Below are 27,802 nucleotides of genomic sequence, written 5' to 3' on the forward strand. Positions count from 1 at the left end.
ATCATGTATTGCGAAGCATATTTGAGGTATGGCCGTGGAGGATTTCATTTAGTAGTAATAAGGTCCCTCAGCTATTCCGAGGACTCACTCCTTATCTGTGTGCCCAATTTGAAACAACACTTTTCTCCTTCTTCTTTCAAGTCGACTATATCAAGTATCTAGTGCCATCCATACCAAGCTGAGAGGTCGCAAATTACTTGCCGCAAATTGCTGCACCACCTCTCCAATTTGTAACATCAAAGTTGGGATACGGGTAGGCAGTAATCTCAAGCAGTTGCTCTAATGGAGTAATCTTCCCATGAGAAGGAAAGACTCTGTCACGTTGTCAGTTAAGTCAGAAACAAGCTCAAAGTAACGCCACGTACATTGTATGTCGAGGTAAACCATCCGAGACAATCTGGTCTAACCACTGTCTCATCTGACTCTGGCTTGAAAGCTCGGCGTCGAGCCCAGCCTCCCAAGAATCGGCTTCAAATGCCACCACTGGCGAGTCGGCAGAAGCACATCTCTCCGTGACAACGACGTATGTCCAATCAGAAGCATGCGACGGCTGATCCTCCCAGTTGAACCAGGCCGCGATCTTGTCGTCGTTATGCATATACGGATGGGTTTCACTATAATTTTGTAAGATAAGTCTTGTAGGTTAGGTGAGAAGGTCCTTACTTGAATGTGACAAACTCAGCACCAGGAACACTAGACCAATACTTTACAGCGATCTCGGGGATGATCAACTTGACACCAGCTTTGACAAAGTCGGGAACTCCACCAGAGTGGTCACGATGATGGTGTGAAGGCTATGGCTATCAGTACTATTCACTGTGAAATTCTTGTCTCATACGCACCGCAACAAAGGTGATTGGTTTCTTGAGATTATCCGATACCCATTTCATGATGGTATCACTCCATCCAGGTGGGGCATCGCAAAGAATCACTTCTTTCTCAAACTCAATAATGACCATCTTGAATCCAAGTTCATCCCTGTCGTTGAGAACAAGCCAGTGAACTTGAGAAAGACCGCGAACTGAATTTTCCGTTCTAACGACCTTCAAAGGTTGTGGAGCGACACCAGATCCGAGCATGCTCGAGCTGTAATCAGTCACAAGGCCGTTGGCGAAAATGGAAGACTTGGCAGGTGATGTCTTTGGACCCAAACTCTGGTTTTCAGGAATGCCGTCGAAGTAGCCAGCGGGAAAGTCCGGATTAAGAGTGATTTCTTCGATAAGAAAGTCTTCTAGAACCGCGCTAAGACGCTGCGTGGTCGAGTTGTAGATGGTTTGGATAAAGTGGGGGAATTTGATGCCTTCAACTTCCTTGTAGTTGGAGAGATACAAATCCTTTGTAGCGTTTCCGTATATAGGATGGCTCTCAATCGTACGTACGATGTATGGCATGTTTGACTTTGAGTCCATAATCACGGTGATGCCGTGTTGAATGTCTTGGACTTTGAAGTATCAGCAGTGTGTTGGAGAGAGACTGGGATAAGTTTACCGGCTCGAAAATAGACTCCATTGATCTCTTCATTGCTTACGGATACTGAAGTGGTGTTCCTCATCTTTGAGCGTGTCAGCCGTTCTTCATCCCTAATATTTTTCTGTTCGTCACACTGCGACTTACGCGATATATGAGATGAGGAGACAGCATTCGGGCCTCAGTTACAAGGTTGTGAGCAAGGGCAGCTTCGATTGTCAGATGTTTGAGTTGTTTTTGTATGCAGAGATTGCGGTCTCACCATCAGTGTAGCCAAATGTGGCATTCTCCGGGAGATGAATCATGTTGTTTCCGTTAACATAGCAAGCGAAGCCATCTGCTCCATCATGCACAACAAGTGAGAAGTCAACTGGTTTGAGATCAGGTGAGCCCCAAGACCACGAGTCTAAATTACGTCAACACGGAGCTCCAGCCATAGCGTAAGAAAACTGACTTGATGGAGTCGCATGACGGTCGATTCTCTGTTGGAAATCCTCTACATCAAACTTATAAGAGATGTTCTGAGACCCAGATGTCATGACCGATGTGTCGGCTCTCATGAGCTGGTAGCTTTGCATAAGTGATCGGGATCGGTAGATCCTATCTCCGTAAGTATGTCTGAGTTTTCACTCTAGGTTTGAGGTCTAACCTTGGTGCATGAAAAGTTATCCCTGTGAGTTGACTAATCGGACCGGTGCCACCGAGGGCGTCAAGGGCTGCATCCAAAACTTGTTGAGCTGTTGGTCCGACGACGAGTTGTGCGTGGACAGATGTTGTTGCGACAAGACCCAAAAGGGCCAGACTGAACCAGGGCGTTCTCATGGTGCGTGCAAAATAGGAAAGACGACGTGAGATTTGGGTAACAAGTTAATGTATTGGGACAATGTCAGATCAACGCTATGTTGCTGGTTCTCCGCGCTGGACACAAACACAAAGTTGGGTGCCTAGAGAAAATGAGAGTGTGGAACTTGAACTCTCCGTGGAGGGAAAGCAAGACATTTATGTTTGAACACGTAGACATAGAATAAGGTTGTTGGGACATATTGAACGTTTGGGTGGCGGCCAGTCAAGTTTTCCAACTCTTCGGTCTGTTGCTCTTTCAGCCACGACAACAAACAAGAAATCCCCACTATTATTTGAGAATTAAATAATCAAAAGTTCTTTGGAGGAAGTACTTTGTCTAATAGATTCAGAAATGGTATTGGTGGATGTCTTGAATCCTAATTGCAAATTTCAAGTCACAAGGTTGTCTTAGTAGCACGGATACTTTCTTCAGCCCTTATGGCAGATTCTAGAGATAAATTTTAAAAAATTCTGTAGAAGGCTAAATTTATGCTATATATAAATACCGAACTGTTCTTGTCTACTTCTTCGTTTATCTACATCACTGCCACTTTTCTAAAACGGTTCAGCAACAGCAATAACAACACCAACATGCCGATCCATTCGCCAAACTGTCCTAATCCAACGGGATGCCGCACTAAGGGAAAAGTGAAAGAGTTAGCGGAAAGAGTCAGAAAAGTGTATCTACAACGACCCAACGATGAAGAGGCCCGGCGTCGGGCGCAGGTGGCTGCTCAATACTATCACAACTTTCATCGTTCCTGTCCAACACCCTCGCTCCAGCCACTTCATCCACTCAAAACAACAATTCCAGTGGAGGAAAAAGATGTCGTGTTCAATCTGCCGACAGAGATTTACATGAACATCATCGGCTGCGTCGGTGATCAGATTGACGCGGGGAGCAGCCCACATCGATCAGAGGCGACAAAAACATTACTATCTCTTGCACGTACTTGCAAACTATTTCAGTACATTTCCGAAGAGCATATTTATAGCTTATTGCCATTCAGAGGGATCGCCGAGAAAGTATGGCAGTTTCATTTCTCGATCACGATTGAACCTCGCCGCGCCAGCCTTGTCCGATCTCTCTATATTCGGTGGGATGAAGAAAACGAAAACCGTCAAAGTCTGATTGACACCGTCCAAGCCTGCCCAAATCTACACAGTTTAGCACTCAAATGGATGGAGGCACGCCGGGTTCTAGGATATTGGCGTCGAATTCTCAGAGACGATGGAAAGCGTATGAGAGAGCTATTCCAATCATGTCCGAAAGTCAAGACCTTCAGGTTCTCCGGATATCCATCCAACCCCTACTCGTTCCCAAACATACATGAAGCCTCATTCTACAGCCACATCACCGAACTTGAAACAGATGCCGGTTCTCTCTGGGCACACACGGCCCTAATGAGCTACGACTTCTCCAACGTAACGACCCTACACCTTGGACAAGCATTTCACGAAGCTACAGCTTGTTATATGCCGTACACGATTCCACGCCTAATTCATCAAAAAATTACAAGGCTACGAAATCTGGATATCAGCGTGAGACGGGTGGACTTAATAACTTTAAATGACGCTTGCATCGCGTGGGGACCTACACTTCAGCGTCTTTGTCTTCGCATACCTGATTATGACGATAATTATCGTTTCGGCGAGCTGATCCGCCATCTTCCTTTCCTTGAAGAGTTCTTGGTGCTTATGAAAACACGGTTGAAGCAAGACCTGATCAGTAACATCACGACAAGCAGTTGGCTGACGACACCCCGCCTTCGGACAGTTGTTCTGGGAGATACTGCTCCACATGCCATGTCCAAGTTATCTGATCTGCAAGGGGAACCCATAGACAAGGCTCTTGAGTATTTGATCGACACTCTACACCCGACGTTGGAGACACTGTACCTGGGATACCATCAGCCAGTCCGAAGGTCACTCCTCCAGCATCTAGAAAAAGCGAAAAACTTGAGACGACTCAGACTATACCTCGAAGAAGACCCAAAACAAGAAGATATTGATGGATTGTCAGAGTGTACCAAACTGGACAGATTCAGGTCAGGCGAGATGGGTGGAAGTCTCACATATCCGAGTTTGATTGCTGGTGAGCTAATCGAAGTGCAGCAATGGGAGGGAGGTTGGGATTAAAAGTCATGATTGTGAAGAGATGGGCTCCATATATAATCTGCTACTGTTGATTTTACGATTGTATAGGAAGTATGTTTGCGTTAGGACATCTCTTTAAACCAATTTATACCTTATCTAGACTCGGTCGCTTTTAACAGCTTGTGTCGCCATACCGATCTATCCCATGTCAATCCTTCTTATACCCGATCAATTCCCTCAACACTATACCTGATTAGGGAATCCGAATACGCCCCTCACCGATTGATCTAATCGATATTGCGACATCGCAATTGTGTTATCCTCCAAGACTTTTTCCCCGTCTTATTTACTCCGACTTTGACCTGCATTCTTTCTTGAGCACATATGACCAGCCATGGCAAGTGACGAAACAACACCACTGCTTCCCAGCAAGGGCGAAGGGAAAAAGTCCAATTGGCTGCGAAACGTTTGTCATGTTGAGAATCGGATTTTACTTGCGGGATTTCTCATTACATTGGCTTTTAGTTTCACCCAGGTTCCGTAAGTCGTCCCTAACGGTACAAGCCCACACCTTCATCGACTAACAATTCTCAGGCTATTTTATGTGTTTCATTTGATGTCATGCGATTCTTTTTACGATTCACATCCTCCATATGATGGTCCAGGCGATCGATGCAGTCGTGATGAGATTGCTTCCATGACTGCGACCCAATTCAGTATTCTGGGCATGAGCACAACCTTTTGCGGTAGGTCATGAATAAATCTCTGCTCATACCGAAACAAATGCTGATTTAATGTTATTAGGAACATTGAACCTTTTTCTTGCAGGCTGGATAGCTAAAAGGTTTGGTCCACGCGCAGCGCTTCTCATGCAAATATTTATCCCAGCTATCCGAGTCGTGACGCAAATTCTTGGTGTTTTGACTGGCAAACGAGAAGGTATGCTGATCATTCAGATGACACAATTAATCACGATTTTCGGAGGACCCTCTGGCTACATGTAAGTCTGTATGTATTAAAGAACGACTCACAATTACTCATGGTTCTACTAGTCTAGTGATTAACATCATCGCTGGTGAAGTCGTCGAGCCTTTACGAAGAACGGCTGTCTTTGGGCGACTTCAGGGCGCAATTATGCTGGGACAAGGCATTGGTTACCTCAGTAAGTCATCTCATTAGCCAACATACCAGATGGGTCAGGAATACTAATTAACCTAGCCGGTGGTATGCTCGGCGATATTGACATAAAAGCGCCTTTTGGGACGTCCTTCTGTTGTTTTATCCTCTCAGGCATCTACGCTTGGAGCGCACTGCCTTACATATCTCCAGAGTCCATGTCTAGTGGTGGAAGGCCTGCGACGGGATTCCTCACCCCTCTAAAAGTACTCATGCCTCAAAAGTTGCGTCTCGCAGATGGTAAAACAAAAAAGCATCTGGGCGTCATCTTCCTCTGCGCCGGTATCTTTCTCGGGGTGCTCGCAACAGATTATGCCCCTCTTCTCATCCAGATGTATGCAACCGCGGCATTCAGTTTTACACAAGGTGACAATGGTTGGCTCATGTCCGAGTTTGCCATCATGAGAAGTTTCTTCTTGATCTTTTTGTTTCCTCGTATCATTACATGGGGACGCAGTTGGTATGTCAACTCTCGAACAACCTCGTCTGACGAAGTGGATGAAACAATAACGCAACATATCCCAACCACTGCCGGGGAGTTTGATGCAACTGTGGGTGAACAAGCGGATCATGAGCCCTACCAGGCTGTAAACTCCAACAAAGAAGACGAAGGAGTCCGTTTCGATCTTGTCTTCCTGCGATGGAGTTTAGTCGTGGACGGTCTTCTTACCACCGTATCAGGTTTCGCAACACAGCGGTGGCATATTTATCTCGGTAAGCTCTTTTCACCACGAAAAGACAGAATTATGAACTGACCAAACAGCTGCATTCCTTCTTCCATTCGGCTCTGGTAGTGCGCCTGCTGCCAAGGGTTGTATCACACAAATGTGTCCAGACTCTCAACGTGCGGATGCTCTTAACGCCGTTACACTGGTCGAAAACATAGCACGACTTGCGACGCAGGGACTCTTCGGTCTGATATTTGCCACCCTAGCTCAAGCTGGCAAGGCCTACGCGACCTTTTTCTGCAATGCGGTATGTTTTAAACATTATGTATAAATCTGTTCTGTGACTGACTTATAAATAGGCCATTGCAATCGTTGCTATGGGTGTCCTTCTGTTCTCCAATTTTCCACCTCCTGGAAGTACGTTGATTGACAAGAATGGTGGCGAGAATGAGGAACAACCTGGAGACCAGGACAATGAGCCCCTGTTGAATGAAAGAGAGTAAGGGAGACAACTGCATTCTCCCACATATAAATAAACACGGATCGGCGTCAAAAACATGACCTAACTATAGAGTTAAAAGCAGGATATGAGAACCAAGTCATGAGTTGATCAAGTAGATTGACCTATTCTTTCATTATGAAACATATTACCAATATTTTGTTCGAAGTTGTACCAACCACCAAATGCGTAACTCAAAGCAGATGTCTGTGGCCCTATTAAGCTGAATCATGTCCTTTTTAATAGGCTCATGTACTCATGTTCACCTCATCCCCAGATGCCGACTTGGCACCAGGCTCAACATCCATAACATCCCTAGTGTGCGCAGAAGAGGATACCAGTCCTGGCCGCTGTTCCTTCAACTCCTTGAACTTCTTCTCAGCATCCCAAACCCATGGCGTGTCCGCGGCAAACAACAGGTCCATCTCCTCGAGCGTACGCTGGTTACTCTCAGGGTACAAAGCCCAGACCATCGGGATAGCTAGCAGATTGGCAGCACCAAAGATGTGAAGCGTGTTCTCGCCGATCTTGGAAAACATGACAGGGCAAAGAAGAGTGAGCCATCCGTTGCCGATGGACCATCCAAAGACACCAAATGCGTTTCCTTTGGCTCGGACTTGGAGTGGGAAGATCTCAGCGGGGTATAGCCAGGGTACTGTCAGCCATGTAGCGCCAAAAACAAATGTGAAGATGAAGACGAATGCGGCGGCGGCGGCACCGTATGAGTTTGCCTTGGCAATATCTCCGGCATCTCTGGCATCCTGGCCAAGTCTGGAAAAGGCAGCAGCCAGAAACATAGCGATTCCCTGGCCCACTGCGCCCCAGTAAAGAGTCCATCTTCTACCAATGCGATCCAGAGTGTAGACACAGATCAGTGTAGCAAACATGTAGAAGATGTTGTTCAGACCAGAAATCCATTGGCTCTTTTTTGTGTCGAAGCCTGCAATTCGGAAAATTGTTGGTGCGTAAACCGTGACTCCAGCAATTCCTACCCATTCTTGCATTATTTGTAGCTGATCGCTGTTAGACTTTGCTTCAACATGACGTTTCAAGACTTACCCAAATAACAAGCTGCACACGTCGACCAGTATGAAGTTCGCCAGACCCAATGCCAAAGAACATGTGAAAGTATGAGTTCTTGGAAGATTCCTTATTCTCGAGCTGGACAATATTCTTGATATCGGTGTACTCAGCGTGAGCGCGAGCACGATCAATCTCGCTTGAGCCACGAAGGCGTTGAAGGATATACTGAGCTTCGTCATCACGCCCAACCTTGACGAGCCAACGGGGGGATTCGGGAAAGAACCAAACGCATCCCAAGAGGACCAGAAGAGGAATGATCTGGAAGGCAATCGGGAAACGCCAACCGAACTGAGAGCCATTGTTGTCGATGTAGGAAAGTCCAAACTCGAGCCAGTAGGCCACGACTACACCAAAGATGTTAAGGGTGAATTCGATGGCGATAAACTGTCCTCGAGAGGTATGCTCAGCGGTCTCGGTAGCCCAAACAGGCACGATGGCGTTGAGAATACCTGTGCCGATACCATTGACGGCACGTGAGCAGATCATCCACTCGTGGTTCTGAGCTGAACATTGCAATGCAGCACCTAGGATCGCCCAGGCTGCACCAACAGCGATCGTCTTGATTCTTCCAAGCTTATCTCCGATCCATCCTCCAAATAGGCAGCCGAAGAGAGTGCCCAAGTAGTAAACGGAGACGATTCCTCCTTGGAGCAGGCTGTCTGTGACAACAGGTTCGCCAGTTTTCTCGTCGACATAACCGAAACCCATTAAATCGATGTAGTGTTTGGAGTTGTTCACACCACCCATCATTCCTTGATCATATCTTTTGGGTTCGAATTAGTCATTTATCTCATCGTTAGACGGTTACCGTGGTTGCATACCCAAAGAAGAAGATTGACAGAGCGGCAACACAGTTGATAGCAATGAGAAGCTGACGCTTCTCAAAGTGGTTGGCCACATTAAAACCAGGAAGACGCTCCATGGTTCCAGTCATTTTTTAAACTTGAACCATTGACAGGATCTGACGATGGTTGCAGAGGTGCGTGGTGGTGGCATTTATACTTGCAGCAACCGGTAGACGGGAGGACGATCAGACAGTCTCGGGTAACAATATGCGCGCACCAACAGTTAATTATTAGCGTAGTTGCATCTCTACAGGGCAGAAACAGGGTCGGCATTCGACTTTGTCTCCTTGTTAGTGGTCAAAGTCCTGTTTCGCAGTGACCGATCTGCAACCCCAACTGTGATGTCGATGCTGCCCCAGGTTGGAGATTTGGAGACGGTGGGTCATGATTAGAGTCTTCCTTAGGTCGTTTCCATGCGCACCAATCAATTTGTCTTTTTGATGGATCCAGGTGGAGGTTTTCTCGGATGCGGATGCGGTTGAGCAGTTCATTCTCGCGATTCTTGTCAGGCAGCAGTTTAAACAGAGCGGATCCCATGTCGTGCTGCAGCTTTGGGGTTATATCGAGTCATTTAATGTTCCATCGTCTGATCATGTGCCTGCAAATGGCTCGTTTCGTCGATGCAAAGGCTGGAGAGATGTCCCCAAGGTTACTTGCTGGGCTAGCTGGGATCTCGTGGGTGGGGAGACCTTTTGCCGGCCGTCATGACATCGTCGAGTCTGGAGGAGGTGGCATCAGTTTTTATCGGAATAGTCATGGATTTTGTCGCCAAAGGGTTGTTGATTTAATTGTCCGATGGTTTGTGCTTCGCCGCCTTATTGCAATCGAGACAGAATGGCCGTCAATCCCAATCCCAACCCACCAGATCATTGCCGTGATTCCTGGTCACAACCGAATGGTGACATAGATCATCGGAGCCGATGAGCGGAGAAGCGACTACGCCTATCGATAAGGCATTTTTGGTCTCGGGAATAATTGGCTTAGCCGAAGGCTCGGCATTCGTGACAACATTCCTCAATTCCGCGATCCATTTATGCGAAGTTGGCCGAAACTCAATTCCACTGACTACCTGGCAGCCACATAGGTTGCACAAGAATCCTCAGGGTGCACACAAGTTATTTAATCTTTAACCGCTCTCAAGTCGCTCAGTACATATAAAGGCATACCAGCAGGCCATGCCAGCTATTAGTAATGCCCTCAATGTTTTGAAGATGCACCATGAACGGAGTCCACAAATGGATGACGATCTTCAACCGAATCGCACAGCAATGGCACAACATGGATAGAAAAGCAATCAAAATTCGTCTAGGGTTTTTTATTATCGAGTCATGTCTTGTCTCAAATTTGTGATGAAATCCCGATAATCATCGTGTCAAGCCAAGGCCCTGTGGGATATTCTTGTAGCCCTACAATGCCACTGCAGCTTGGCCCAATGCCTCTCCTTAGTCCCATGCTTGCCAGCAGTCCCATTATCGCCCGCGAAAGGTAGGCAGTTCAGATCAACACCATCCATATGTTCCCCAAGGCAGCGTTGTAATTTTAAGCTTGATGCTCAAGAGGGTTGATATCGCCTTCCGTATGATTTTGCTGTACATTTCGCATGTTCTGTGTCCGGTCTGATTAGCGTGAGAGACAGCATATTCTAGGTTATTTATTAACTCACCATCGTTAAAGAAATTAATCAGGAAGTTCGCATTTGCGCGTTCTGTAAATCCATCAGTGTTGGTCAATGTGCTCAAAGTTGTCTGGCTCACTATTTGCCAAGGTCTGGCTAAGCCTGTCGAGTTCCAATTGTTCTTGCTCTCCAACCGCTCCATTGTTTGCTTCAATGATCTGTTTGCGTCGCTGAAGGTCTGCATCTAGCATGGAGATCTCATCCGACATTTCCTTGATCGAAAGTGATATTTGAGCATCCAGCTTGATGGCTTCATCTGCTCTTATGTGAATGGATTTCGTCTCTCCATTGATCTCCAAGTAAAGCTCTTTGATCTCTGAGAAAAGCTGATTCATCTCCGAGTCAAACTCGTCGGTCACCAAGCAAATTTCTTTGATCACCGACTTGGGCACATTGTTCCCCCACTCGAACACTTTTTCCTTCAACTTGACCTTTTGGGCCTTGGCCTGTTGGGTCGTGGACTCGACCTTCTTGAATTTCGACTTCAGCTCGTTAATCTTCAACTCGTGCTTTTTCATCTCCGACTTGAGCTTGTTTCTCTTTGACATGAGATCTTCGATCTTGGATTGGAGGTCTTGTCTATGTTGCTTGTTTCCCGTGTAGTGTTCGTCGCCAGCCTTTTCGTTGTGATCTTGAGACTGTGTGTCAGTACCTTTGTCAGCGGTAATTGGATCATGGCCTACTGGTGTCCATTGCAGTTCGGGTTGTGAAGTCAGCGATAGTGGGATCGGTGGCGCCCGCCATGATGCTGTCGTATTACTTGCTTGTGTCGCAAGTGCTCCAGGCGATGGTGATGTTGTGTTGCAGAGATTATTGTGCAGGTGATGATGATGCGTGAGATGAAGCAGGAGAGAAGAATGAAAGCAGAATTTGTGGTTAGAATGGGTGCCTAAACCCATTTTTTAAATTCTGATAACTTAGAAAAACTGCTGCAGTGTTGATGCGTCTCGAGTTTAGGTGATTTCTTAGCAAAAGCAAAGTAAAATAGCGATTATTTGGACAAGCTTTCACCTTCTTCTTGATTAGGTACCCTGCAGCCTTGTAAACGTAACCGTAGTGGGGATAGTGGGGCCTTTTATCTCTGGTGTTTCCGTTTGTACAGCGCTTGTGCCCTGTAAACTCACTGTCGGCAATTGTGGGGCCTTAGGATCCCCCCAGCTACAGCTTCAGCTTCAGGCTACCTGCTCATGACAACATTATCACTGTCGAAGGAAACCATACTGACTGTAAATCCAATTACAAACTTCAATACTGTCGTGTACATACAGGGTATCAAGTCGCTAACTCCGCTTCAGAACATCAATAATCCACTCCAATCCCTCCTTGCTCTCCTTCAACCCATACTTGTAAGCCAAGGGGAAACAATGCATCTGCTGCTCCCAAGCTAGCCACTCGCCATCGATGCCTTCGTTCCTGCACTTCTCTCTAAATACAACAGCCTCGGGGCCCAGAACATCATGTGAAGCGGTGATGCCGTGGATCTTGACATTGTGCTTGACACACATGCTCAGGTCTGCGTGGATGGGCGATACCCGCGGGTCGTCAACACTCCAGTCTAGACGCTCGCCAGGGTGGCCCTTGTAATTGGAGTCATCTGGGGTTTGCGAACTATCAGAGACACCTGGTGCCCACTTGCCAGCCGTATCGTTGATGGCAACCTCGCTCAAGATGGGGTCGACCTTGTCAACCTCTTTGATGTCGGCATTCTTATGGCTCAAGTCTGTTGTCGGGTTGATGGCCAGTATAGCTTGGGGCGGTCGAACGACTTGAACATCTTGATCTCTCATCGTCCAGAGAACACTGCACAGGGCAATGTTTCCGCCAGAACTGTCACCAGCAACAATGACACGCTCACCAAGCTCTGAGGACTCTCGCAACAGCGCGTTGTATGTCTTGACGATTGCCGGAAATGCGTCTTGTACTGGATGCTTGGGTGCCAGGGGGTAGCTGATGATGGTGAGCCTGGTGTCTTGTAGTCGTTGGACCATCTCTGCGCAGAAAGTCCAGTGCTGACCCGTCGGGGGTGCCTGCCATCCTCCTCCAGCATAGTACAGTATTCTTCTAGCATATCCTTTTCGAGGCTCATCAGACGATGCTTTTGGCTTCAACTCGTAGGTCCAGATTCCCTCCACACGACGCTCCTCGACGTCGCATCGTCTGCGTGCTCCTCGAGACGGCTTGCAGCGTGTGGGGTCATCAGAAGAGACCTGCCCTGTTTCAACGAGCTTTGGCTTGATGGGCTTGATCATGGCGTGTAGCACCTTGGTCGGCCATGACCTCCCTGTCCGCTCATCAACGTGGAATTCCTGGCCATCATCGGAACTAAAGTCGGAGTCCTGGTCCTGGTACCCCGAGTCATAATGGGGAGTGTCTGGAGCCGTTTGAGTTGCCGTTGCGGTTGTCATATTTTCGGAAATAAGACGAGATGGTTCAAGGTTTGACCGGATCGACCTTGACAGGCCCAGGGATGAACTACCTATGTATGAACGACACACTCAGTAGAGGACCCTGAAATTGGTTGATACCCTTAAAATGTCAGATTTGCACGACGTCATGCCCCACCTGACATCATGACTCCGCATTGTTTGCAACGTCAAAACAAGCCTACAAGTGGCATTTATTGCTCAGCCAAGCTTCATTGAGATGTGTTTGCAGATAGCAACTCCAATTGCTTACGCGTTTTACTGCGAGGAATGGAGAAGGGTCGCATTGATAAGCATATTTCTTGCAAAGGGACCTGACGTGACACTTTGGCCATCTGCTAACTAATGCATGGAGGGTTTGAAGGGTCGCGAGCTTGAAGCTTGGCTCTTGAAAATCAGGCTTAGCATTGCGAAAATCAGGGTCAAGCTTTTTAATAGACCCCGCTTCTCTCTCGTCTTCAGGCTGGCAGACCCAGTTCTAGATAGCTGGCTTGCTTACCGCACCAAGACTTCAAGTACCAACGTTACACAAACAAGTCCCTCAATGCCATCGCTTGTTTATTAATTTATTCACACAAAATCCATTTTTATGACGCTTTTTCATCCATGCTCTTGTAAAAATAACGCTCATCGTGTTCGTTCAAGCTGCCTTCCGAATGTCCAAACGCCATCGCTGGCTTGCCTCAATACAACATAATTGTCCACCGCCGTCTGTAATGGCTTACTGGGATCTAGCCGAAATTGAAGATCGTCTGCGATGAGTTTCCGTTCTCATTCTCGCTTCAGCCTGCGCCACGGCAGCCTCCCAATCCGTAAAGTACAGATAAATGGCCTCAAGACCCGATACACTATTGCATTTGGTTAGCCGAAGACAGCAAAAATGACATCAAAAAAAAACTAAAAAAAACTTACACAGCAAGGCCAGCTGTCAAGCCAACCCAAAGTCCAGCCAAGTTCCATCCCAGACCAAAACTAGTGCCGAGCGCAATAGGCAAGGCCACGACGTAGTATGAGAACAAGTTGGCGTAGCCTCCAATGGCCTGTCTGCCGATGCCTCTCAAAAGACCATGGGAGACAGCCGCAAGAGCGTCAAATATCTGCATGACAGCGCATACTAGGATGACATTGGACGCAATTTTAATGACCTGTTCGTCATCTGTAAAGATATTTGGTAGCTGCTTTCGCAGAGTGATAAACATGGTCAAGTTGAACAGACCAACAAAGAGTCCAGCGAAGATGGCCTACAACATCAGTATGAGACAGCGACAAACGGGTGAACAGTTCATACCACTTTCGCAGTAACTCGTGCGGCACCACTCAGGTTCGCGCCGATGAGGTTGGCCACACGAGTTGACGTCGCGATAGCCAAAGGGAAGGGAATGTTGAACGACGTCGATGTGATAGTCACGAGAACACCCTGTGCAGCTAGTTGCGCGGTTCCAAATCTGCCAGCAGCGATGGTGAGGATCTCCAACACAGAGAATTGAGCTTCGATCATGATCATTCCTGGCAGAGCCAATTTGATCATCGGTCCTGGTATGGTCAGCGACAAAGCCTTGATTCAGTCGCGAAGTACTTACCCCAGTTACTAAACGCCTTGCGATTAAAGCCCTTCCAGCACTCGGATCCCTCAAAGAGACGCACGTACAGAATGAGGAGAAGAGGCAGAAGATTGTGCGTAACAGCCATGGCGATGGCCGCGCCGTTAAATCCCCAGCCGAATTTGAACACGAACAACCAGTTTTGCAGGAAGCTGAGAGGAGCGCCGACGAGCAGCGTGTAAGTCGTAGCGTGGAATAGACCCTGCGACTGGACGAAACGCTTGGCGCTCTCAAATGCTGATACACCGGGCATACCAATGATGAGAATGCGCATGTACATGGCAGCCAGTGCCGTTGTACGTCCTGGCCCAACAGCTGCGGCGAGGATGGGCTCGGAGAACCACCATAGCACCGCAATGGGGAGCATGAGAATCCAGAGCAGCCATGTCATGCGCTGAGCCTGGAGCCCGACGAGGTGTTTGTGACCGGAGCCGTATGCTTGGGCGCAGAGGGTATCGAGGCACGTCGCTAGGCCTTGGACGGGCACGTAGTATGTGATGCTTGCTGTCATTGTGGCTACTGATTGATGTTAGCAAAAAGGATTCGGTGCGATAAATGGTACTCACAATTGACGGCAGCCAGCTCCTCCATCCCCAACCGCCCGACGGTCAACACGCTCGCGACAGTGACAGAGTAATGAAGCAAAAATGTGACAATCAGAGGTGCAGCATATTGGATCAATGTTTTGGTCTCGCGCTGCCACGTCGTTTCGAGCTTCTTCGCAGCAAGCGCCTCCTCCCATCGCTTATGAACTTCATCCGGTCCTGGTGTTGGTGGTATCCCATCGAAGCGCACGATTCTGTCGCGCAGAAGCGGCGTTGTCTCGCCCGAGTCTTCAGCCGCGAACAGCGGTTTATCGTGATCGCGAACGCGCGTGCTAAAAAGGTGACGGTACACGCGCCCCCAGTATGTGGAATGCCATTTTGTTGGCGGGTTCTTGGAGGGAATCACGTCGTTATCGCGAAGAAGGGAAACCTCTGCACGGTAGGATTGCTCAAAGTCGTGTGGGTTGGGCGCGGGGATGTCGATGCTGGTGGGCGGAACTGTCGAGAAGCCTGAGCCGTATGCTATGCCGTTGGGATGGAATGCCAGTTGTAAATCCGACTCGTCGACGTATCGCGGGTCCTCGACAGCTTCTTCATCACGATGCTCGTCGCCAGAGGAGCACTCGTCTATGTCTCTGTTCAGTATCTCATCCACATTCGGTGCTGGGTCGATGAACGGCGGTGGAAAGGCTAGATCGTCGGGAATAAAGTCTGCAAAAATAGAGTGACGGCGGCCTCGCTGAGTGCCGTCAGGATTGAACGGTGAAGTCGTGGGGAGAGACATTGCAGAGTAAGCGCAGCGCAGTGCAGTGGTGCCAAGTGGTGAAACAACATGTCTCTGGTCTGGCCGCATATGTATATCATCGCCAGATAGCACAATGACGTCCCCTCCTCAGACCACCTCACCGAGCAGAAAAACCACCCAAGAAAGTCGGTCAACGGCGTCGTGATGTCAATTGATAAGACGTGAGCCTGTAAATGGACCAACGTGTGCGCCACAAACGAGCAGTGTACACCCTCTCTCGAGACCCCGCGCCAGGTTAGACTGGGATATGACATACATTAGCTAGTGCATCAAGGTTCGGGAGGCTCGTAACTTTGCCGCCCGGGAGATATGCCCCGAGATAAGATCACGACATTTCTGTTTTGGGGTAACACTGCATAAAACGGTTGAGCAGGTCATGTCATTTCTTACCGATGATGGATCCATATTGTTTGCTCTTTGCCACATGGAACGTTTCAGCAACTGGCTACATAAAAAATTACTGGGAGAAACCGTTTGCAGGTATATATGACTCGATTTTTAGTATTGTATCTCCATGTTGCGGGGGGAACCATCATATGAAGAGTCCGTCATTCAACATACCTCCATCTTACAACATGAACAGGATGCAACCACTAGACCACTTCAGTGAAGCGGCACCACCAATGAATCCGGTTTGAGCTAGACTGCAAACTAGTTATATTTGGAAATGCTGTCATCAGTAGCTAGCAACAGGCATTCGTGAAGCAAAAAGCAATGCTCATATAGATTAATTATGTGTAGCAATGATATTAGGCTGCAAGAGATCATCTCGGAAAAATAAACGTCTCATCTTAGTATTCACAGATCACATTTGTTTCTTCACTTGAGTGAGAAATGTCTCGTGATGGATAAGCATCTGTTGTTTTTATCTGTCCAACATGAATTTGTAGATACTCGATACAAGAACGAGATATGCCTCCATCGTTGACACCCAGAGTTTGTTTCAGTTTGAAGCTAAAACTCTAGATGAGACAAGTACCTCTTCCAGCGCTGTTCACGATACTGTAAACGACGGTATTAGCTTCACCTCATGCTTCAAGTCTTCAACAATCCAGAGAAGCCAGTACTAACCAGTTACCACCGAGGCCGTCATCGCAAACAAAGATGCCGTCACCTCGGTCGTTACACGTGAGTCCTTTGTTGCGTAGGTCCTCAACACGCGCCTGTTGCGCGTTCCCGTTGTTGTTGTTGTTGTTGCCACCACGTTGGGGCATGGCCATACCAAGAGTTGCGAATGCAATAGCGAAGACGACTTTAGCAAGCATTTTGATTGTGGTATGGAATTGGAAGAAATTAAGAGTACTAGATACAATTGGACCGGCCAATTAAGAAGTGAAAGATGTTTGAGGGACGATTGGATGAATGGATGGGTGGGTAGTATAAGAAGAAGAGCAAACTTGTTAACTATTTTATAGAAGAGACGCACTGGTCCGTGGTATATTAGGTTAAAATCTGCTGTATCAGAAGCTATAGCATAACAATTATTGAATGTCACTGTCTACCAAATCGTGTTTTATGACAAAGTTTTAAACTTTTAGCAGGGTTTCGAAAGTCTTGGCTTGTATCGCAACGTTGGTGATACGAGTGTTTCAAGCACTTTTAAGCTTGCTTCAGAATACTGGCCTTTGTTCTTGTACTGGATAACCCATTGCGCAATACCCCGGAAATTTCTATATATCGAATCCCAAGTAAACGTCCAGGTTTATACGGTCTAGTCGATGGGCCTTGTGAGAACCAATATCGCCTCCCTCGGGTGTTCTTATTTTCTTTCGAGGCTGGTCCTCAGTAATTCCTCGACGCACTCGCTGTAACAGACAATTGAGATACTGAGATATTAGTTCTTGGTAGCGGAAGTTTATAGTGTATCTGCATGCAGATACGAAACCTCAGTTTCCGGGACACTAATGCTGGACTGTTTGCAAAACCTACTCTGAGCATAATGACTGCGGTAGTGGTTGTTATTGTCTAGGCTGCGACTGCACTGGCGGAAGTTAAAACCTCGATCGTGCCAAGAATTGAACTTGTTGTGTATAGAGTCAGTGGTGATAAAAGTCTTGTTGAAGGAGGGGGGGTACAGACTATGAGAGTTAAGGCGGTAACGCAGGTAAACTCGACGTTTACAAATCGCCAGAAGTTAGTAACGAGGCATACCTGTTCCTGATGATAAGATTTCCATCCTGAGATACACTTTTCAAGCATTATGATTCCAAGAGGCATGCCTGTTGTTCCGACTGTTATCCTAGTTACTGACTATTGACGCCTTGTTCGTCTTCTCATTGAATGTTCTTCTCTCTGTAGGGTTGTTGAAGACTCAACTCATCTGTATGCATCACTGTCACGAGGACATCTAGTTTCGGTTTACGCGACAGTTCAATAGAGCCTGTACTTCCATGGCTGACACGCCTAGGCAATAGCCTCCAAATGAACACACGTTACGGTCTATCGCAGAAATACGTGATACGGCCTATCGGAACAAAACAGGATTTGGAAGTGGTTATCATTTCCAGAACAGCAAAGTCGCGTCCCACAAGCCGTTCATAATGTATACACAGGTTTACAATGCTATGACGACGATCTCGATTACTCTGTACTTGTTTCTGCCATACCTTGTTGCGACATGTCTTTACAAGAGTATTCAAAGATCAAGGCCGTCATTTACGAATACTGAACAACATGCTGTGCTAGTGTAACGCGTGATCAATGATGATGTGATTTAACCAACTAACGACAAAGATTCCTTTAATTTTGGCAGCCTATTCGCTGACGTTCTTTGACATGTGAACTGAGCACGAGAAAGACTTTCGATTGTCAGATCTTATGAAGCAGTAATGCCCCTATTGACTCGACAACATAACTTACCTTATCTAGATGCCAATGTGCTTAAATCTCGATAAGACCCATGTCCTGACCTTTTACCAGTGGCTTCATCTAGGTCTTGGCCTTTTTAGTATAGTTGATTTTAGTCTAACTGTCGTTTGTGTGCAGCTAATATGTGTGGTAATCGCTATGGGATGTGGAATGGTCGTACTTAATGCTGTAGCTAAGCATTACGCCGATATCATCCTTATTAGGCTCCCACTAAGGAACGACTGACCTACAAGAGGCTTCCTGTAGAACTTGTTTAGCATTTTGTGAGTCCTATCTAGCACATCTAGTTTACTCTAGAGTAATATCCGAGGGGTTTTCGTAGGAGTAGCCTATGAACAGAATATCAATTATGATGAGCCACGTCGACTAGGTAGTTTTCAGATTCCCTGATCATGAAGGCCAATCTCGTGGCCTGCATAACGAACCATGGCACATTTTTTGGGAAAAGTCTCAAGAATATAGCTAGTAATAAATCATATAGCCTTGGTATTATACTTATCGAATAACTGAAGCAAGCGGCAAACATCGTATATTACAGCGAATAGACCACCAGAGATATCACTACGCGAGTCTTGCCCACCATATGAGCCAGGCCACCTGGCGATGGCGTCGACATCAACGCAGTAAGAGCAAATGATTCTTTTTAGCATGATAGACGACTGTTTAAATGGTGTATGTCTCTGTGTAGTAGTGTGTGGACCGTCGAATATCCAGCAGTCCAACAACAACCCGAGGCTATCTTGTGACGCGGTATTTACCTGAAGTATGAGGATTATCTTTCCGGCCGATTAAATAACTTCCGATGCCAGTCCTCGAGATAAGGACTCTGAAGATCATCAGATTGAGGGGTACACATTCTGTAGTGGCGTTGTAATTGTCCCATGTCCTATCACAGCTCATCATCATGCAGGGTTTACACGCATGACCTGTAGAGGGATTCATTCTGTTCGATTCCCCGTCTATGTCAGGGCCTCCCATCAACCCGAGCTCCTCTATTCATGGACAGAAACCTTTAGGTATGCCTCTTATTCCTAGGAAGAAAGTAATACTGTTTACATATTTGACGAATTATATTCCTGGGAGCAAGTTAATGCCGTTTTTTGTTTCTTGTTCAAAGATCTCTCGATGCAAGTTATAAGAAAGGTGGCATTGCGTCTTGTGGTCATAGCATTACAGTATACCAAAAGCTTGATAAATTTAAAAACCTTGCATCTACTCGCTGGTTCTTGTTAAGGGGGATTACAACCCCAAGCTTGCGGTGGTGACCAATGTCATTGTCCTCTGTTGTGGTGGCTTCATCAGACATCTAGAAACCAGTGGTATTATGCTCTTCAATAAACATAATTGCGCAAGTGATCAAATCGATTCGACGGTATCTAATTATAGAAATTTTTTCGACGAGTGATTGGAGAGCCTATGCGCCTTAATTATGTCAGAGCGGATGAAACGGGACCAGACCATTTCTGCCTTGGGCCAATAACTTGGCACCTCTTGGAAAAGGCCACTTTGCGCTCCACTGGACTCGGCATCCGTCGAAAAGGCCACTTTTCTGTTTGTTGTACAGAGCCTTTATCATCAATACAGTACAATACATTGAGACGTTTATGGAGCGGTAGGCTATCATGGTGAGACACGAGTCTGCTGGTTTTGTCCCGATGTTACGAGAGGCCGATATAGTGAGCCTTTAACTCTATATACCTCTTTCTAGTAACTCCTCTGACAACTTGCGAGCCACTTACTTAAACCAGGGGATATCTGAAAGTTATAAAACATCCCGACACTGGGCGAAAGGGCAGCAAGTTACTCAAAGCAGATGGCGTTGAGAACATCTAGCTATATGCAGTAGCATTCACCCATTTCCATATTTGATTCCGTGCATATCTTGCCGGTGGCAGTGCAAATTCTTCCCAGTGAGGTAATTGGCCCTCGTTACCCACAACCCCCATCCGCATCATCAGTCTGGCGGCTACAAGCGCCGGCTTTTTCAGCTGCCAAGTCACTTATGTCGACAGCATGGTTAGGTTGGGCATATATTTATAATAGTTCATCGTCGCACTCTTAAGCTTCTGACCAACGCTCGACGAGACGGTGCAGTTTAGTGCCCACCAAGGCCTACCTAAATCCGCACCCAGATCATCAACTTCCTATGTCAACACAGGAAAACACCCACCGCCGAAGTACATCTCCAAGATGACTGCCTCCGTGGATTCAACTCTGTCAACCGCTGTGGAACCCTATATTCGGCGCACTGTCACGGCCCTCAGATCGGCTGCCTCCGAGCACGATGCTGTGAAGGAAGACACCACTCTGCAGGAGGCGTTTCACGAAGCTGGTCGAACTCTTCCTCTTATTCAGAAAGCACTTGAAGAATCCCCAGCGGAACTCCAGGGAGTGACCCAGAAGACTCTGGAGTCGCTGCGAGAGTGCCATGTCAAAGCCGAGATCTGCAAGGCTATCTTCCTGGCTGTCGCTGATGCGCAGCCTGAGAAAAGGCAGGAAGCCTACAAGGAGGCCGTTCAAAAGAGAAGCAAAGGAAGGACAGTTGAAGAGTTAGTAATCGGGATTGCAACTGATATTTGCGGACTGGGCGAGATACTTGTCATCCAGAAGCATGTTGAGGGACTACGTGGTGCCATCGACCGCCTCAGCAAGATGGAGCCGTCCCTGCCAAAGGCAAAGACTGACGGCGTCTTCAACAACTATGGCACCGGAGACCAACTCAACGCTCCTGGCGGTACCGTGAACAAGAGCACAGGCAGTGGCAACCAATTTCCTGGGGCTAATTTCTCTGGGTCAGTGTATTTCGACAAGGAGGGCTCTCGAGAGCATGGACCTTAAGATACTTAGGCAGAGCCGATCAAGTTAGCTGCGAATTAATCTGACACAAACTTAATTTGTCACATTGCTTTGCGATTCTTGCCGTGATTCATTTATTTAATCCTAACCCTATCGAGAAAATGATAGTCTTCGAGCTACGGTGCCAAACGCGCACTAACGCCTGCTCCCACCACCTAAGCATCAAGGCCCAGTCAACAACGAACGACATGCTATCGAGAACTTGATCCTTAGCCTCTAACTAGTGTTGCGGTGGTGTGAAGGGTTACTTCGAATGATCGGAGGGCGGATTTTGTGGCGAGGGCGACCCAAAAGAGACACTCCCATGGAAAGCAGCGCCAGGGAATTGGTTGCCACTGCCTGTGCTCTTGTTCACGGTACCGCCAGGAGCGTTGACTTGGTCGCCGGAGCCATAGTTGTTGGAGGACGAGTTGGCTGACTTGTGTATGAGGGTTTCTTCTATCGGTCGTCTTGGTTGCCCGGCAACTGAGTTCCTAATTTGCGATTCCCATCTAATCAGCTCGCCAAGTAGCCTTTTGAAGCCATTGTCGTCCTCGGAGCTAAACTTGACCATATTGCTATGGTTGGCATGGATGCTGATAGCGTTGTAACTCTCAAGGGTAGCCGAGTCCTTGGAGACGACCTTTCCGACTCCAGATAAGGGCAGTTCTTCAAAGAAGCACGTAATCTCTAGATCCCGACCGGCCTTCTGCTGTTCGCGTACCATAGACCAGAACCGATCCTGAACGGACTCCAGGTACTTATTGTCTGTCTCCAAGATCTTTAACAACGACTTGTTAATGGACTTGACGACCCCAAGAGCCGAAGCTGGTATATCGGCCCACTTGGCCATCCAGGATCCCCTGTGAGGCGTGCCCAGAAATATAATGCCTTTGGTGTAGTCGAATATGCCCTGGAGATGTGGTTCGGGATTGTTTCGAGAGAGAAGAATGGCTTCCTTGCACACGAGGCCACCGAGGCTGTGGGCAACAAAGATTATTGGTCGAGAGGACGCATCGGAATAGGCTCTGTCGGTCGATAGGTCATTCAAGAGGTTCGCGGCATGATCGATGAGCCCATTTGTCGATGCGACCGATTTCCGCACGATGTATGCGTCGTAGCCGTACGTGAGTATGCGAGCTCTGCTGAGCTTGGGCGGCAGGAGCGTCTCGGGCCAAGGTTTGGACTGCCCATGGGCGGTCCAAGTGCTGACCCGACTACCAGTCAAACCGTGGACAAAGCAGATGTCGACCGCAGCGTCGCGGCACTCGTGCAGAACTTCAACTCCATCCGGGAAGAAGGAAACTGGAATGCTCTCAGAGGGTGGCCCGTGGCTTGTTTCCTGCTGTTGATGGATTTCCGACGAATTGCCGCCAGTCCGATGCTGTTTCCACCACGATAACTTCGCTCGCAATCTCTTCATCGGCGATATGTTATATAATCGATCAGAAAGGGAGCTCGGTTCGGTGGAGGTCATTACATCTGCGTGACGCATTCTCCAAAGAAATGTGGTAGTTCTGAGATGCGAAGTTTGATGGGAGGAAAACGGGGAATGCTATCTGAATATCACGAGTCATCATTTCTCGCGCCGCTGCGGGGCGGCTGCTGCGCTGTAACCAACTTCCCTTGTTATGGTGGTCCTGCAGCCTCTTCCTCTTTACCCTGGCCTTTTGGGTATGCGATGTGTGATCGTTTTCAATTGTTATAGGATAAGCGGAAGGTAGAAGGACGGTGTCTAGCCGCCCGTTTGAGTCTCTATTAGCAGTATGACATTACTTCCTACCTTTGATCTTTCCGTCTTGTGTTCCAGGATTGGTAAAGCTCAGTGGCCCTAGGGTAGCAGGGCACGACCCGGCATCTGTCTTGTACAGTCTACGTACCCTTCGCCTAGCTTGGGAGATAATTGGAGTGACCGCGTCTAGGGTTCCCAGAAGCCCCGCCGTCTCCGTGCTGGTCATTAGCTCAGGCCTGACGATGCCCCGGGCCCACGCCAGCCACTTCTAGCGTGAGGCCGTGACAGCCCATCACCGGTCCGCACTAGGCACGGCCCGAACTCCATACAAGTGGTGATCCAAAGGGGAGGTTAATCGCCTAGCGAAGCTAAACTGGCCGCCACCATAGCAGCACCATCCTAAACACCATGGGCGCCGCAGTCATCGTTTATACCACGAGCTGCTGTCGAGCCCAGTCTGCCACGAGACCTAGGACGGCGTCGTAGCGAGGCGAACTATGACTTCTCCCTATACTAACGCAACCAGCATAGCTAAATACCACCTGGCTCTTCCACCAAGAAAATGTTTCAAGATTGCCATACCATCCTTCCTGGCTAGATGTTGGAATACCAGAATGGTATGCAGGCCATGTCACCGCAAGATGTCTAGGTAATGGGCAACGATCAGGGTGCCTTGAAGAGTCCACGTATAGAGACCGGAGGAAAGGTCAAAAACATTTTGAGAGAGGTTGCTAGAAAGCTTGCTGCGTTCTCTGATTACTTGGTGGGGCGAAGATGTGATTTAGCGCTTGGCCGGAGATCCCGGCAGCTTTACAGAGCGCTCTATAATCTTTTTTGCTGGGTTTGTGTGTGTCATGGCTTGGCGCTTCCATAATTTTTAGGCTACTTGCGAAAAGACCGTCTGCTGCAGTTCTCAGCGGCTGCTGGCCTTTGATGATTCGCCAAGTGTAATTTCGGCTTCAGGTTGGCCACCCCTAAACGGACGCCACCCAGCCGTTGGGCCAGTTAATGTGTCTACCATGGCTCCAAGAGGATTATAAGGGCTCCTGCTCCCTCAAGTGGCTCGTCTGGACTTAGAACCCCAATCTGACACCAGACGTGGTTTCCCGCTTTTCATCTCGCGAGCGAACCCTCAGCATATTACACACATTTTGATCTTCTCAAGACACCAGTGTCATTTGTATTTCCCGTCTGATAGCGCCATAACGTTCTCGCGAAGCCCTATTGGTGACAGCCACCGGTCCCCACCCCCCTCAGCCTGCCTGACCTCGTCCTCGTTTCCAGCTGACTTCGCATCTGCCCGCTCAACTCTCCATCTCGGCCTAATTCAATTAGTTTAACGTGCCTCGGACAATGAGGAGAGCTAGTCAGTCTCGGGCTGATAGGCAGCAAGAGGAGACGGGACAGGCTGGGCGGTCTTCCCAGGGCGCATCCTTCAATAATCACGGCTCTGGGGGCCAAATCAACGTCCCTGACGGTATTATCAACATCAGCACAGGCCATGGAAACCACCTCAATGGGTCTAACTTCAACCGGGATGTGTATTTTGTTGAGAATGGCCATTTCCAACTGCGCAGAGAGAAACCAAATGCTCGCAAGCCCTGCTTCTGCGTCCCGTTCGTCCGAGACCGTGATTTCGTCGATCGGCCGGATATTCTCACATGGCTAAAGGAGCAATACGCAGGCTCCGCCGGTCGCATGGCCCTTGTGGGCATGGGTGGGTTTGGGTATGGGCCACCACGTGAACATCCTTCGAGGATCACCTTTGCGCTGACCGACAAAAGTAAATCACAGGTTGCCATCGAATTCGCACATCACGTCCACGACGAAGCACCGCAGACCAGCGTCTTCTGGGTCTACGCGAGTTCGAAGCTGAGATTCGAAGAGGCCTACCGGTCCATCGCAGATACATTACAGCTACCTAGGCGAAATAATCCCGACGTCGACGTGCTCAGGCTCGTCCGTGACTGGATGCAGACCGAGGAAGCTGGCTCGTGGTTGATGGTCTTAGACAATGTCGATGATGTCAATCTCTTCCATCCCAGCGCTAATGCCAGCGAGAACAAGGCAGCAAACCAACCAACGGGCGAGAATGCTATTGCAAGTAGCGACCAGCGGCCACTCGCGGCATACCTGCCAAAGTACCGCAGCGGAACCATCCTCATCACATCACGCAGCATGGACGCTGCCGAAAGGCTGACGGGTAGTCACAAGGCTATTTACCGGGTCCCGGCCATGGACGACACTCGAAGCCTTCGACTTCTCCAGAACAAGCTCAACGGAGACTTTGACAAGGATGCCGCTGTCGATCTTCTCCGGGCTCTGGACTATATCCCGCTGGCCATCACCCAAGCGGCGGCGTATATCAACCGTCGCGCTCCCCGCGCATCAGTACAAACATATCTGGATGCCTTCCGGGAGAGCGACAAGAAGAAGGGCAGTCTCCTTAACAGAGACGCGGGGGATCTCCGACGAGATGAGACCGTATCTAACTCGGTGGTTACGACATGGCAGGTCACGTTTGAACAGATACACCAGGAGAGACCATCTGCGGCGAAATTGCTTTCGTTCATAAGCTTCTTCAATCCGCAGGGCATTCCTGGGTTTGTGCTTCACGACTACAACACCGACCTGACGGACAATGTGGACAGAGATGCAGAGGCAGAGAGTGACGACTTTGAGGATGACCTTGATGTCCTCCGTGGCTACTCGCTCGTATCGGTGACAGCAGCAAAAGATGTGTTTGAGGTACATTCCCTAGTGCAGTTTTGTACACGAGCTTGGATATCCATGGTGGACGATGCGGAGCGATGGAAACGGGTGTTTTTGTGGTCCATATCGAGGCATTTTCCAAGTGGTGCCTTTGAGACATGGCCAACCTGCCAGTTGTTACTTCCTCATATCGAGTCTCTATTAGAGGAGAAGCCTCCAGATGAGGAACTACAGAACTGGACCTGTTTACTGGCAAGTTGTGCACGGTATATGTGGACTATAGGCAACTTCGGGGCGGCAGAAATATTAGGCAGGAAAGCAGTCGAAACGAGGGTCGAGGTGCTTGGAGAGGAGCATCCCGATACGCTGACGAGCATGAATAACCTAGCGTTGACATTCTTAGACCAAGGCCGATGGAAGGAGGCGGAAGAGCTAGAGGTAGGAGTGATAGAGATGAGGAAGAGAGTGCTTGGAGAGGAGCATCCCGATACGCTGATAAGCATGGGTAACCTAGCGTCGATATTCCGGAACCAAGGCCGATGGAAGGAGGCGGAAGAGCTACAGGTAGGAGTGATGGAGATAATGAAGAGAGTGCTTGGAGAGGAGCATCCCGATACGCTGATAAGCATGAATAACCTGGCGTTAACATTCTTAGACCAAGGCCGATGGAAGGAGGCGGAAGAGCTAGAGGTAGGAGTGATAGAGATAAAGAAGAGAGTGCTTGGAGAGGAGCATCACTCGACGCTGATAAGCATGGGTAACCTAGCGTCGATATTCCGGAACCAAGGCCGATGGAAGGAGGCGGAAGAGCTAGAGGTAGGAGTGATGGAGATAATGAAGAGAGTGCTTGGAGAGGAGCATCCCGATACGCTGACGAGCATGAATAACCTGGCCATTACCTGGAAAGAGCAAGGCCGTACTAGGGATGCTTTAGCCCTGATGCGAAGCTGCGTTGTCCTACGAGAGCAAGTGCTTGGTATAGACGATCCGGATACAGCGTCATCGGTAGTAGTTCTCGCTGAGTGGCATGAACAGTTGGAGGGGAACAATTTTGAGTTGATCACATGGAGGGACGCCTACGAAGCCATGTACGGGCAAGCCCAACCCTCCTTGATGGGGATTGGGATCCGTCTGAGCAAACAGTGTATGAGGCATCGAAGGAAATCCTCGCCGATGCCTACGTTCCCGATTGGCGAGGTGGATTGAACTAGGGATAGATGGAATACATTTACTTAGCGAACAAGTTACACATGCATTGGATTAATTGTTGTTACTATACTGACTGTTGGCGACCCCGGGGGAAAGTATGTTTCCAGTTATAACTCCCAAGGACTTCCTGCCGTCTCCTCTTCCTGGATACCCCGGAAAGCTGCTTATGCTCGAGGTGTGGAAGGGTAGCGTAATCGAAGTCAACGAGCATAACACGGCGGCGCTCATGGTTCCAGAGCCGGTTGGCGTCGCGCTCGTCACCGTGGTTGACGCCCCGACATCAGCTGGATTACGTGAGATCCCTACTTCGCCCGGTCAGCAGCGAGATTGGACTTCGAAATAGCGAGCGAGACGTTGTGGAAAATGCAGTCCAGAAGCTGATGGACGCGACACACAGCGATTCATCGCTGAGGAGTCATCTCGGCCTCGATGGAACAGTGACCTTTGAAAGTCACACGAACCTCGGTATTACCAATGACTCCCTTTCCGAATCGATGGAGCGAGCATCGATTGGCTCCAGACCACCCGGCTGAATGACTCGACGACGAAAGGCACGAGGGAAGGGCAACCGAGGAGATCAGTTCTGCATATACCGAACCTCTGACGATCAAAATGTCCCTGTCGTCGCGATTTAGTATAAAGCGCCACATAAGTTGAGACGCGGCGAGATTGTCACAGGGCTGGTCTCAGAAATCCAGCCGGATCGTGGTGTGATTAAC

General features: G+C 48.5%; 12 protein-coding genes across 12 annotated transcripts; 4 read left to right on the forward strand and 8 right to left on the reverse strand.

Moving 5' to 3' along the window:
* Nucleotides 1–193: 193 nt before the first annotated feature.
* On the reverse strand, nucleotides 194–1,409 carry FGSG_03085 (uncharacterized protein; the record flags this gene model as incomplete). The annotated part of the gene is made up of 4 exons (XM_011324387.1): nucleotides 194–314; nucleotides 366–614; nucleotides 664–794; nucleotides 843–1,409. The coding sequence occupies 4 exons, from the start codon at nucleotides 1,407–1,409 to the stop codon at nucleotides 194–196; spliced, it is 1,068 nt and encodes a 355-aa protein (XP_011322689.1).
* Nucleotides 1,410–2,901: 1,492 nt separating this feature from the next.
* FGSG_12512 (uncharacterized protein) lies at nucleotides 2,902–4,449 on the forward strand (the record flags this gene model as incomplete). Its single annotated transcript, XM_011324388.1, has 1 exon — nucleotides 2,902–4,449. The coding sequence occupies one exon, from the start codon at nucleotides 2,902–2,904 to the stop codon at nucleotides 4,447–4,449; it is 1,548 nt and encodes a 515-aa protein (XP_011322690.1).
* A 352-nt stretch (nucleotides 4,450–4,801) lies between these two features.
* On the forward strand, nucleotides 4,802–6,754 carry FGSG_12513 (uncharacterized protein; the record flags this gene model as incomplete). Its single annotated transcript, XM_011324389.1, has 7 exons — nucleotides 4,802–4,947; nucleotides 5,002–5,153; nucleotides 5,236–5,407; nucleotides 5,460–5,569; nucleotides 5,599–6,297; nucleotides 6,347–6,558; nucleotides 6,611–6,754. 7 exons carry the CDS (start codon nucleotides 4,802–4,804, stop codon nucleotides 6,752–6,754), a joined length of 1,635 nt encoding a protein of 544 aa, XP_011322691.1.
* Nucleotides 6,755–6,998: 244 nt separating this feature from the next.
* On the reverse strand, nucleotides 6,999–8,767 carry FGSG_03083 (uncharacterized protein; the record flags this gene model as incomplete). The annotated part of the gene is made up of 3 exons (XM_011324390.1): nucleotides 6,999–7,763; nucleotides 7,810–8,596; nucleotides 8,655–8,767. The coding sequence occupies 3 exons, from the start codon at nucleotides 8,765–8,767 to the stop codon at nucleotides 6,999–7,001; spliced, it is 1,665 nt and encodes a 554-aa protein (XP_011322692.1).
* Nucleotides 8,768–10,394: 1,627 nt separating this feature from the next.
* FGSG_03082 (uncharacterized protein) lies at nucleotides 10,395–11,097 on the reverse strand (the record flags this gene model as incomplete). The annotated part of the gene is made up of 2 exons (XM_011324391.1): nucleotides 10,395–10,984; nucleotides 11,037–11,097. The coding sequence occupies 2 exons, from the start codon at nucleotides 11,095–11,097 to the stop codon at nucleotides 10,395–10,397; spliced, it is 651 nt and encodes a 216-aa protein (XP_011322693.1).
* A 536-nt stretch (nucleotides 11,098–11,633) lies between these two features.
* Nucleotides 11,634–12,758, reverse strand: FGSG_03081 (uncharacterized protein; the record flags this gene model as incomplete). Its single annotated transcript, XM_011324392.1, has 1 exon — nucleotides 11,634–12,758. One exon carries the CDS (start codon nucleotides 12,756–12,758, stop codon nucleotides 11,634–11,636), a length of 1,125 nt encoding a protein of 374 aa, XP_011322694.1.
* A 739-nt stretch (nucleotides 12,759–13,497) lies between these two features.
* On the reverse strand, nucleotides 13,498–15,706 carry FGSG_03080 (uncharacterized protein; the record flags this gene model as incomplete). Its single annotated transcript, XM_011324393.1, has 5 exons — nucleotides 13,498–13,624; nucleotides 13,689–14,017; nucleotides 14,065–14,309; nucleotides 14,357–14,896; nucleotides 14,944–15,706. 5 exons carry the CDS (start codon nucleotides 15,704–15,706, stop codon nucleotides 13,498–13,500), a joined length of 2,004 nt encoding a protein of 667 aa, XP_011322695.1.
* An 812-nt stretch (nucleotides 15,707–16,518) lies between these two features.
* On the reverse strand, nucleotides 16,519–16,992 carry FGSG_12514 (uncharacterized protein; the record flags this gene model as incomplete). Its single annotated transcript, XM_011324394.1, has 2 exons — nucleotides 16,519–16,681; nucleotides 16,799–16,992. The coding sequence occupies 2 exons, from the start codon at nucleotides 16,990–16,992 to the stop codon at nucleotides 16,519–16,521; spliced, it is 357 nt and encodes a 118-aa protein (XP_011322696.1).
* A 2,076-nt stretch (nucleotides 16,993–19,068) lies between these two features.
* Nucleotides 19,069–19,245, reverse strand: FGSG_12515 (uncharacterized protein; the record flags this gene model as incomplete). The annotated part of the gene is made up of 1 exon (XM_011324395.1): nucleotides 19,069–19,245. The coding sequence occupies one exon, from the start codon at nucleotides 19,243–19,245 to the stop codon at nucleotides 19,069–19,071; it is 177 nt and encodes a 58-aa protein (XP_011322697.1).
* Nucleotides 19,246–20,673: 1,428 nt separating this feature from the next.
* On the forward strand, nucleotides 20,674–21,497 carry FGSG_03079 (uncharacterized protein). The gene has a single exon (XM_011324396.1). The coding sequence runs from the start codon at nucleotides 20,786–20,788 to the stop codon at nucleotides 21,431–21,433; it is 648 nt and encodes a 215-aa protein (XP_011322698.1). The 5' UTR covers nucleotides 20,674–20,785; the 3' UTR covers nucleotides 21,434–21,497.
* Nucleotides 21,498–21,511: 14 nt separating this feature from the next.
* Nucleotides 21,512–22,941, reverse strand: FGSG_03078 (uncharacterized protein). The gene has a single exon (XM_011324397.1). It carries the CDS (start codon nucleotides 22,905–22,907, stop codon nucleotides 21,696–21,698), a length of 1,212 nt encoding a protein of 403 aa, XP_011322699.1. The 5' UTR covers nucleotides 22,908–22,941; the 3' UTR covers nucleotides 21,512–21,695.
* Nucleotides 22,942–24,515: 1,574 nt separating this feature from the next.
* Nucleotides 24,516–27,616, forward strand: FGSG_12516 (uncharacterized protein; the record flags this gene model as incomplete). Its single annotated transcript, XM_011324398.1, has 3 exons — nucleotides 24,516–27,018; nucleotides 27,191–27,397; nucleotides 27,453–27,616. 3 exons carry the CDS (start codon nucleotides 24,516–24,518, stop codon nucleotides 27,614–27,616), a joined length of 2,874 nt encoding a protein of 957 aa, XP_011322700.1.
* Between the last annotated feature and the right edge of the window lie 186 nt (nucleotides 27,617–27,802).

The sequence above is a fragment of the Fusarium graminearum genome, chromosome 2 (genome assembly GCF_000240135.3).
Source record: "Fusarium graminearum PH-1 chromosome 2, whole genome shotgun sequence".
NCBI lineage: Eukaryota > Fungi > Ascomycota > Sordariomycetes > Hypocreales > Nectriaceae > Fusarium > Fusarium graminearum.

What these genes read in the sequence shown, in the direction of transcription:
- FGSG_03078 (XM_011324397.1), bottom strand. Translation starts at nt 22,907, where the DNA reads ATGACCTCCACCGAACCGAGCTCCCTTTCTGATCGATTATATAACATA.
- FGSG_03079 (XM_011324396.1), top strand. Translation starts at nt 20,786, where the DNA reads ATGACTGCCTCCGTGGATTCAACTCTGTCAACCGCTGTGGAACCCTAT.